Source organism: Aplysia californica, unplaced genomic scaffold (assembly GCF_000002075.1).
Source record: "Aplysia californica isolate F4 #8 unplaced genomic scaffold, AplCal3.0 scaffold00423, whole genome shotgun sequence".
Lineage (NCBI taxonomy): Eukaryota > Metazoa > Mollusca > Gastropoda > Aplysiida > Aplysiidae > Aplysia > Aplysia californica.
The window spans coordinates 336,676-347,907 of record NW_004797693.1 but is presented as its reverse complement, the minus strand read 5'-3'; the positions used below and the strand labels follow the sequence as shown (position 1 = coordinate 347,907).

The 11,232-nt window shown below is 38.3% G+C and overlaps 1 protein-coding gene across 1 annotated transcript in view; it reads right to left on the bottom strand.

Annotated features, from left to right (window-relative positions):
• LOC101862601 (laminin subunit alpha-1) overlaps positions 1 to 11,232 on the bottom strand; it is a 199,808-nt gene continuing 188,576 nt past the window's right edge. Inside the window, exons 58-66 of the mRNA XM_035971361.1 lie at positions 10,743 to 10,885; positions 9,631 to 9,801; positions 8,164 to 8,472; positions 7,374 to 7,563; positions 6,201 to 6,356; positions 5,277 to 5,430; positions 4,533 to 4,663; positions 3,292 to 3,511; positions 1 to 1,732 (exon numbers count right to left, since the gene is read on the bottom strand). Coding sequence (XP_035827254.1) covers positions 1,590 to 1,732; positions 3,292 to 3,511; positions 4,533 to 4,663; positions 5,277 to 5,430; positions 6,201 to 6,356; positions 7,374 to 7,563; positions 8,164 to 8,472; positions 9,631 to 9,801; positions 10,743 to 10,885 — 1,617 coding nt within the window. The 3' untranslated portion in view covers positions 1 to 1,589. The remainder of the gene's footprint in view (positions 1,733 to 3,291; positions 3,512 to 4,532; positions 4,664 to 5,276; positions 5,431 to 6,200; positions 6,357 to 7,373; positions 7,564 to 8,163; positions 8,473 to 9,630; positions 9,802 to 10,742; positions 10,886 to 11,232) is intronic.

The window sequence follows — 11,232 nt, the reverse complement described above, 5'->3', positions numbered from 1 at the left end:
TTTTTTCTGTTTCATAATAAAACTGTCCTAGAGAACCGTTCTTCTAAGATGACCACTTTTCTCCACAATAACGGATGGGCATCTCAGATTTGACTGTGTTTGAACAGGTAGTTCTCTACCATCAACTAACTTCAGATGAAGAACAAATTCAGGAACAATTTAGACACAAAGTAAAAAAAGACACTGACTTCAATTACAACAAGAGCATTTAAACTGCGAAAAAGAAAAAAAAGCGTCTGGAACACTTCATACACCAGAAATCTCTTTCAGAGTTTTTCTGAAAGTCAAACCACTAAACTATCTCTATATTTTTACATCTTTATCTTTAGAAACACTCTCACAGTCTAAGCAACTTCAAGCCAAGTAAATACTTGCCTTCATGAGAAACTAAAAATATTCGCAATACAACACAAAATGGCTTCCAATGAGCTTTAGTATCCTCTCATGTCCATATAAAACTTCGTCCAACAACAAAAACAAAGCAACATGCCCTACATCCACTTGGGTATACTCATATACTCCTCGTACGATACCGGTCTGTTATAAATCAACCTGGTCATATTTACAAATCTATATGTGCCACAGACCTGTTGACTCTTTCAGGATGTAACTTTTTAAGGGGTCACTTCTAAAAGAATAACATGCACCGTCGCCAATCTATTGAAAAAAAAAAAATCCTAAATTGCAACTAATCCAAATACATCTAACAAAGACATGAACTTATACATATGAGCTCTCTGCTGGATTCCTAAGCGTAGGCACACTAAATTTCTTGAAAAGCTAATATCCAGGATCCAAGTGGACAGATCACATCATACCTGTAACTTTCACAACTTCTTTCAAGACAAAATGTTCTTAAGAGTAATCAGAAGATTCTTCAGTGAAAAAAAAAAAAAGACATTTTATTCTGATTCACAGCAATGTCAACAAACTCATAGCATAATGAGATAATTTTTTTCAGTTATATATATTAAACTTCTGTGGGAACTGAGTAAACTTGAAAATTTGATTTAGATGTTTTATGCCTTCTCAACAACACATTCTAGATGATAATTTTGGAGGTTGGCTGCCTCAACTCCACGAGTAAGGGCTAACCAAATTTATTATGGGATGCATCTCAGTAGAGCAACAGAGGTATTAAAAAAATATCTTCCTCTTCCACATGTGAGAATCAAACTTAAGCTCTTTGTGTACAAAGCCAAGAGTCAGTCCATCACACAAGAGGAGCTGGTGGAAACCCAAGTCTGTTCTTCAATATCTCTGTATTTTCTACAGATACACAGCAACACAGCATAGGAACCATATCTGTATCATCCAAGTATACAAAACAAAAATGGTAGCAGTACGTAACAGCTCCATTCATCAAACAGTAACAGCTGTTTTTGATAAGGCTGAGGAGTGTCATTTACAGAAGAAAACAATAGAAGAGCTTACCACCTAGACTCTCTACTCTATGAGTAAATGAAATTATAAAAGTATCCTACAGTATTACAGCAATCACGCACGGTTTAGCTCATCACATGGCATCAACATGGTCTTTTGGTAATATTCTAAACAATATATTATATATACATGGCTGGACATTCCTATCAAGATATAGGGCACGCTGTTTTCCTGATATTTGGAGAGAGTATGAGCTTGTACCAATCCACAAGTGAGCCATCAATGACCAGGCCGCGTATACACCCAATGAAATTGTCAGCAGATGAACTAGCAACTTGGGTAAACGAATCTGGAGGATAAAAAAGAGAGAAACAGAATTTGAAAAGACACTGTAAACATTGTATGCACCATCGACACAATTTACATCATTCAGTTTAGGCAGCAGGCTGCTTTTATATTGATGATCCCGCGTTGAGAGGCAGACTGCATCGCAGCATGGATAAATGAGATAACCTCTTTTTTGGGGGGGTATGGGGAGAACAACCTAACCATTATACCACCTAAAATACTTTATCCCCTTCATATATGTGTCACAACGCAGTGGAATCAAGAGCTCGTCAATTTTTTGGCAAGTGGAGTTATTGATATGATCTTAAAGCATGTTCGTTTGTCATGCTTTCGATGAAAAAAATGCCATTTATCTTGATTAAAAATCAAGCTATTTGTGATTGAACAAGGTGGGGGGAGCCTGGTGTCAGAGGTAAAATTAATGAGAAAATGACCACCATGGTTTGGTTATTTTTATAGCTTGAGAGTCCATGGAAACAGAAAATGATCATCTTTGTGCCTTTAATCAACGTTTTCCAGTAAAATCCATACAGACAGATATTCTTATGTGGACATAAAAGGTGTTGAGCCAAAAAAACAAAAATTCAATGAAAAATGCCAAACTGGCGAGAAAATACCAGTTTCTTCAACTTTTATATTTTGACAATATCAACACATTGCTTCATGATGATGTGCACAAAACCTCCCCTTCACCACTGACGGACAATTATTCAGTCCTTGTTTTTCACCAATTTTTCAAGGAGAATCCAGGTCCACCCTTGCTCTTTCATCTCAGCCACTGTTCTCCAAGTTGCCTCTCGTCTTTCTCTACTTCTTTTTGCAATTTGTGGTCTTACAGAAAACAACTTTAGCAATAGATGACAGTTAATTTCTAAGGCACCTTCATCTTCGCACTTGTATTTTCATAATGACTGAGCAGAGGATATCTCCAAGTGTAGGCCTTCATCCAAAAAGTATTTGGCCACAAAAAAGTGTATAGTCTAGCACGCACAAAGCCAAACTGGCAGGACACAGAAACCTTTTTGAAGTGTTCAAATTTCGCTATGTATATGTTTTAAATACAAAGAATATATACCTACAAGAAAATAATTCAGGTTCTAACAAAAACCCTGTTCCCTTTGTGTGTGTTTGCTACACATGTGCTACACTGCATTTGTCATAGTCAGGGATTCTGGGAAACTTCTTCAAGCTAGTTGCTGATGACCTCTATGACTCACTATCATAAGAAACCATTACCCGGTACATTATTGCTGATGCTATGTGTGAGACATGTTGATAAAATTAGTTACTTCTGGCAATCCACAAAAGAAGATATTGGCCAAAAATTGACATTAGGGTCAAACTTGTAGATTTTCAATTGATGCCATATTCTTGGACTATAACCTGTCTTTTATTATTTCATACTTATAAACTGTAAAAATGTCATCTATAAACACGATGTATCTATTTCTTTAAGGCTTGAATGTGAAAAGTAACTCATATTGTCAGCACACTTCACATTTATCCTTTTGGAGGGGAACTAATTGCATAACAGAACCCAAATACCAAACAGCAATTTACCTTGAAAGCCACCAACAAATAGTGGACTTTTGAGGCCTATGTCTCCTAAGGGAAGACGAGAGGTCAGCCTGGAGTCACCAAGTCCCTCAGGTGACAATGTCAGAGCGTTGTCTGAGAGAACAGCTGTTACCTTGTGCCATTTGTTGTCACAGAAGAAAATCTTGTCGTTATTGCTTTCCACACGGAATGGGCCATTTTTATTAATCACTGCCAATTTCAACTGTGGACAAATATAAACATGATGTCTGTAGGAACAGCATTTTTGGGGGGTAAAGACAATTGCTTTCAAACAGGCCTGAGTTTGTTCCAAATTGATTAATCCATGCATAAGGTGGTGTCTGCTTCAAAAAGAGTAACTTTGTATCATGTGTACCTGTCTGGGAAATAAAAAGCAAGAGGCAGATTATGCTCCTACTCAAACCAAATGTCTTTTCAAAGGGAATAATCAAATGTTTGGCTTTGTCAACTATCAAAAATACCTCATAACAGAGACATTAGAAGGAATCAAGATATACTAAAGCATAAAAATAACAGGAACGTCAAAAAGGCTCAGGTTCAGTTTTCATTTCAAGATCCTTGCAGTACAGCATGCTCACAATATAATAATATGATCAAAAACACATCTAGAAGACCAGCCTACTTCTTCTCTTGTATTCTACACATACATTATTCATAACGCGACACAGTGCCTGAAAATTTCCTTAAGGAACTGAACAAAAGCTGTGCATTTTTTCAGCATGCTCACAGGTGGGGGGGGGTCCCATAGTTTTACTATGGGGGAGTAAAGAATACATCTGCCGTGATACTGTGTGTCGTAAGAGGTGACTAAAGGTGCATAGGTCTGGCCACCCGCAAAGTGCCAGTTTGCGGAGGGCCAACTATCCGACCCAGTAAAAATGGAAAGTTATAGAAACACGAACAAACACACCTTATAATTTTTTCATTTTGGGAGACGGAAGAGCTTCTGCACCAGCAGGAACAATGAAGGACAGTGGACAAAGCCGAAAGGACTCTTCTGAAACAAAACCTTCTCTGTCGAACAAGTAAAAGATCAAGGGGAAGACAACGAGGAACCTGGAGAAGAGTCACAGAAATGGATGTACAGAAAAGTAGGAAGACGTGGAGTGAAATCAAGCGACTAGCCCAGGATAGGGAAAGGTGGAAAGTGTTTGTTCGTGGCCTATATCCTGATCCGGGCAGAGAAAGGCAATGATGATGCTCACAAGCGTTGTGTTTCTCACCTTTCCTTCATCCAACTCTAGAGTGAAGCCAAACTTTGAGCCATCACTACTGGATACCAACACTCCCCTCTGGCTAGTGGTCCTGAATTCCAGAGTTATCGTCATCTTTTTTGGCACGTCAAAATCATCCGCTGTAGAGAACAGATTGAAATGTCTGGATTTGAAAGCCCAACACCATATCATTAAATTTTCAAATATTGTCAAGGATACTCATCAGACGAGAGAATAATATATTAACATTACATTATGAATGTCATATGTATGTGCACCTGAAGAAAGGGACAAGATGTCAGTCCATATCATTTTGAGCTCCACTATTTCTATAATTTATAAAGCTTTTCATTTCTCATATTTGACTTTTTTGGTATTTTACTGGGTATTATATTTTGCTCTGATTTGGATTTTTAAAAATGTTTATCAATCTAGAATAAAAGTCGGGATATGCAATTGAAGGAGGTAAGGGGTCTCCTAGAGTCAGAGGTAAAATTAGTGAGAAAATAGCCACCAAAATTCATGACTTCCAAACTTGAATGTCCTTGGAAACTGCAAATTTACACATTTGGTGCCTTCGATCATTGTTTTTCATTAAAATCCACACATCCAAACAAATGTAATAAATGTTGAGCTAAAAAAAGAAATAGGCAAAAATTAACCCAGGGGTGCAAAAATGACAATTTCTTCAATTTCCTTATTTTGACGAGCGCCAGATTTCACCATGATGCCACACTACTGCATCACACTTACTGATGACTCCAAAAGCGTCTCCACCAAAGTAAGCTCCAGCTTCCACGTTCTTGTAGCAGCCTCCCACGTCCTGTATGACCTGCGTGTCCGTGATGTTCACCCCTCGACCGCTCACCTTCAAGGAGCGGATGCAGCCTCTGATGCTATGGGTTACCTAGAGACCAAAAAAAATGTGATGTTGTTTTCATCATTTAGTTTTAAGTTTAGTTTCAGTAAGAGTTTCGTTTAGTTTTCGTAAGAGTTTTGTGGCGCTCGCAACTGCATAAGGTCATATAAGCGCAAGAAGATTAGAGGTGTTACAAAAGAGTAACAAACACAAAAAAGAAGAAGGGGAGAAAAGGACGATAGATGTTTCATAGGAAAGAAGAAGCAAACCACACCAGAGCACCCACTAACCACCCACAGTAAGAGTTTTACGGCACCTGCAAAACAAATAGGTCATATATGTGCTGAAGATTAGAGGTGTGACTAAAGAGTTACTTACAAAGGGGGGGGGGGAAGGAGAGATAAGGACAATATGTTTGACAGGAAAGAAGGAGCAAACTACAGCAGACCAGCTGCCAAACCACCCATTTTTCATTGTTTGTGGTTTGTGAGTGCCTGAAATCCTAAAAATAATACTGCTCGTAAAAAGCTCACACAGAAACATATTCCAGCTGTACTAGACAAGTCAAGACACTCAGACAATCAGATCCTATAAAAACAGTTGAAATTGTCTAAGACAGCCACCCAACCATTATAGAGAGGTGGCCATCTTACACAGTTTATAATGTAAAAAAGTTTGCAACAGCGGAAATAGGAAGAGGCCATTTGTACAGGTGATAGTTAGAGCAGGTTCGACTGTAAGTGGAAATTTCATTATTTTAAAATGAAAGAGAAATAACCATACAGATTCTACTGGCCTGCATACAGCTTTCTACTCACCAGATCCACATTGTAGTCTGTGAAATCCTCCGGTTTGGCCGGTCCACCCAGACGGAGGGGCAACTTGATGTCCAGTCGCTGGTCAATGAGGTCACTCTTCGCGGTTTTGCCATCGTAACTGACACTGACAGACTCGCCCTTTTTCTTAACTTCTACCTGGTAACATATTCATTGAAACACCTGAGTAAGTTACTTGGGAACATGTAGAATGAAGTAAAACTTTAGAAAGATTTTACAAACCTGACATCAGAAAACAAGGGAAAGATTCTCAATGTAGGTTTACATGGTAGGAACGCTTCATGTCCTTCAGAAAGTTAAGAAGAAGGTGCCACTAAACGTGCAAGACAATCCAAAACGATAAGAGTGAATTATATGAACTTCTCTCAGGGAGAAACAAGACTTATACATATTATTTCAATTTTAGCATGCTTCCATAATAGCAAGCTCTATATACAGGCCATATCGGACTAGCAGAGCCCCCATGACTTTTTATTGTTAGTCTGGGGGGGGTTTCTTTACTTCCATAGGAATTTGGAAGCAAGCAAGTTTTCACTATCGAACTATAACAGTTTTTATACCAACTATTGCTTGCAGACAGCATGGAAGTTAAAATAAACTTTTCCATTTTCAATTCTTCTGAGCCCATATCTGAGATGATTTGAGCCCCCCATGTTCTGATTGTCTGACGGAGCAAAAAAAATAACTCCTCAACAAAAAACAAAAAAACCAACTACTGCTACTGAACGTAACATCTTCAATTTCATATCTTAACATAAAAATAATGCTTGATAAGAGTGTTTGTTTTGAGGCTCAGGCTTGTTTGAATGATAAGGAGTACATATAAAAACCTCATTTGCTACTGTCCTCTTTGGGAGCATGCCTACAACTGTTTTAATACAACCTCAAAATGCTGCATCCTAGCGCGCAAACCTGCAATCAGAGTCAGAAGCCTTAGTGAGTCAGTCAAAATCGCACAAAGGAGAAAACTGAAACAAATATATACAGCTTTCTCCAAAGAATATTACAACTAAAATATAACTACTTCATTGCTGCATGTCTCACAAGACTATCTCATAACTTTTAAAATAGTCTTCCCTAAAAAGGAAAACGGAAAAAGTAAAATGATTCTTGTAACCACCTCCGCCGAGCCTGACAGTCAGTACAACTACTTACAGAGTGCCATTTGCCATCGTTAAGAAGCTCGTTGTAACGTAGAACCATTGGCTGACCCAGGTACACATAGGACACCTCCAGCTTTCCGTCTCGCAACTGGATGCCAAAGTAAAATGACTTGTCTGCATTGGTCAAGTAACCAAACAACCCATCAGCATAGTAGGTACGGAAATCGAAAGTGAAGTCGAACCTATGTTTGAGGGAAAAGAAAAGGAACATCTTTGAAGACTCCAAATCATTGGCTGAGAAGACAAAAGAAAGAAAAAGTATGTGTATTGAATTTTGAACCAAAACTGTGCCATAACTCTCCAATGAATTCAATTAAGTAACCTAACTTCAAAAAATTATGCACAATTGAAATGCAGTATTGAATTGAACGACAGCCCAGAATTGAAGTTAAATACTTTATAAGAAATAAAAACATATCCTGGTGACAGTATGACCTTCTATACAAAAACATGAACACACAGTCCACCATCTGTTCCGAGTGCATCTTACAATATAGCACAAACGTTTTTGTCTAGGTGTCTATTCAGCTTATTGCAAAGATAAGCTTATAAGGAAAAGACAGGCTTTTCCAAAAACAGGACAAACAAACAATGGCAGACAGAAAGAGTTATCAAAGGAGGAGAAACCTGAGAACTCTTGAGGTTTATTGTCTTAGAATTTAAACAAAGAAATTACAACATTTGTTTGCACCATTAATGTGAGGAAAGCAAACAAACAGGATCTATAAAGGACACTGTCAAACCAATGAGCACAAACTTAGCAGAATCTCTACATGTCTTACCTCCTGGCCAGTTCTTTCTTCTTCACTTTAGAAATTTCAGCAAAGAAAGTAGCCCCGTTGGCTACAGACTTGGCATCATCTTCTTGAGCAGGATTCCCCTCTGAGGCACAGGAAGTGGGTACTGATGTAGGTGACACAGGTGTGTTGCCAGATAGATTCGAGGAGGTCGGAATGGTGGGCTCCTCTGTCGGTTCTTCCTCTGCTTCATCTACTTTAGGCACCACAACGGGCTCATTCATGTTGGTTGTCAGATGGCAGCGACCTACATCAGCCCGCATGTATTGCTTGGCATCGCTCATGGATAGCAACCTGAAGAATAAAATGCAGACCTTGAAAACAAACTTAAGTAGCTCATATATGAGCATAAAGCCTAACTAGACATAACCAGTCATCAATTGGAAAGCAGGCTCCATATTTAGATTTTCAGGGATCTATTTTTATGCCCTTGACCAGATCTTTGGTGGGCCCTCTATTAGCTCAGGTGAAAACTTGCTGAACTGTAAAGCAGACATCCCTGGTTTGAATCCTCAATGGGGCTTTCTTAAAATCTCTGGTTGTCTAGTGGACTTTTCAAAGCTCTAAACCCAACTGGTTCAGTCTTATCAGAGACAGACATAAATTCAGAGGTGTCATCTCTTAAATAACATAACGGTGTTGAAAGAAGTGATAGACTCTTACCCTTACTTTAGACCTATGGTTATTAGACACAAAATAGAGCAGGAAAGAAGACAATTTTGAACTAAGGCAGATGATGCCATTCATATAATATATGGAATAAGTATGGTACTGCACCAATGAAAGATTTGTGCCCCAGTTTGAAGAGATGGTAGACTGTCTATATCCCCTGTCCCACTCAGACTAATCAAAACTTTATCTATCCTTATCAATTAAAAATTTTCTAAACTGACATTTGTGTCACAAAATCTGCAATATGAAGAAGAGGAAGATATCTTTATACAGATTCTCTTTTCTTTTTTGAATGAAAGTTTTCTCTTTTCCTCCTACATTTTTTCTTAACTTATTCAGCCCGCAGCACCGCTCACAGTGGCTGACAGGTTCCTGTGTTTTGACGCAGAGCCGCTAAGAACAGCTCTTACCCATTGCTCCCTTTCTTCACATGACTTTCCTCTCTTCTTTTTCTTACCACTTATATTTCAACCCTCTTTTCCTGGTGTCATTGATTAGTATTTCTTATTCTAAACATTTCTATATATCACGCATAGGGTTTTATCAAATTTAGATATTTCTTTATTAACTTTGTGTGAGACAACCAGTGAGGTCACGAAGTGGTAATAAATTAATTGCGTCTAGAGTCAAAATTATCTGCGGGCTGAATCATAGCCCTGAAGTACAGCTCCGCACATAATTTCATACAAGAAAGAGCAAGCTTAGGGTACAAGGACTCAAAGGGATAAGACACCACAGCAAGTAAAAGTATACACATCAAATATGACTCCATCCACTCACTTTCCATTGGCAATGACATCACTGATACATCCATCCAGCTTGATACTGGTGGGGGCAATGTCATCCACATCTATCGGAGAACCTCCAAGGTACAGGTCTCCTCCATTAAAGAACGACACATCCAGGGCTGAGTCTGTGCCCAGGACCTTGTCGTCCACCACTAGCTTGATACTGTAAAATAGAGAATTTGGCATTCATTGGCATTTGTTTTTTTACATCTCAAAATCTCGATACTGTATAATATAGAATGTGGCATTTATTGGCATTTGTTCTTTATATCTCAAAATCTCGATACTGTAAAATATAGAAAGTAGCATTCCTTGGTATTTCTTCTTAACGTCTCATAACCTTGATAGTGTAAAATTTAAAAAGTGGCATTCATACATATTAGTTCTTCATCTCTCATAACCTTCACTACCAGTTTGACACTGTAAAATATAGAACCTGACATTCTTTAAATCTCACAACCTTGATACTGTAAAATATAAAATGTGGCATTCATTGGTATTTGTTCTTTTCATAACATCGACACTGTAAAATATAGAATGTTGCATTATTTGATATTTGAATTCATAATCCTGATACCGTAGCTGCCAACTTTCCAAAAACCAAACAACAGACTCTACCCAAAGACTTATGAGCTTCACTTTTATATTACAATTTGCAAACCCGGTCTAGAAAGTTTATTCATTTAACTTTTATTATTTGTTATGCATAAGTTCCAGGACCAATTCCAAGAAGGATTCCTTTTTGTTATTGGTTTTCTGGTAGAATATTTCCTTTCAGCACTGTATTCCGATAGATAACAACACGCTCCATCTTTGAGTATGTTCTATTTTGGGTTCAGTAGTCTGAAAGCGGAAAGTCCGGGTTCGAGCCTCGTTTCGGACACGCATTTTTTTCGCCACCTCCTGCCCACCCAGCAGAAATGGGTAACTAACTCCGAGTTGGGGAAGTAAAGGCGGAGTGGAAAGGAACTGGCCACCCTACCACAAAGCGCCAAAGGCCCAGGAAGTTGTCTCATTAACAAGACAATCCCCAATGTCCGGATCGGATGTGGGAACAACTTTACTTTTTTTATAGTCAACGACAAATAATTGTTTAAAACTCACATCTTTCCATCTTTGATGAGAGACACACAATGCATGACTCCATCGTTGAAGCGTTCTTTAGCCTGTATCCCCACTGGCTGGTTCCCGTCAGACCTTATCCTGGCCTCCATACGGCCGTCCACAAGAGCAATGGAGTAGTAGTTCTGAAACAGAAGTTAATATGACCCATGCATCCCTTATAATATAATCAGTATTGGGAAAAGCACCAGTCATTCATATTGTTTCTGAGTATTCTACAAATTCTCAGGAAAAAAGTTTAAGAACAGCAACATTTTTATCTTTTCAGATCTTAGGCATTTGGAAAGAAAATAATATTTTCTTTTCAACTGTTTTTGTTCTTCCTTTTTCTATTCTTACCAAAGGCTTGAAAGGCAAAGCCAACTGAGTTGTCTAAAAACTGACACTGAGTAATGTTTGAATCATTCACTTTTTCCACAGAATAAGCATTACTTTGTCCAACTTCATTTGAAGAGCTGTCTTGATTACTTAA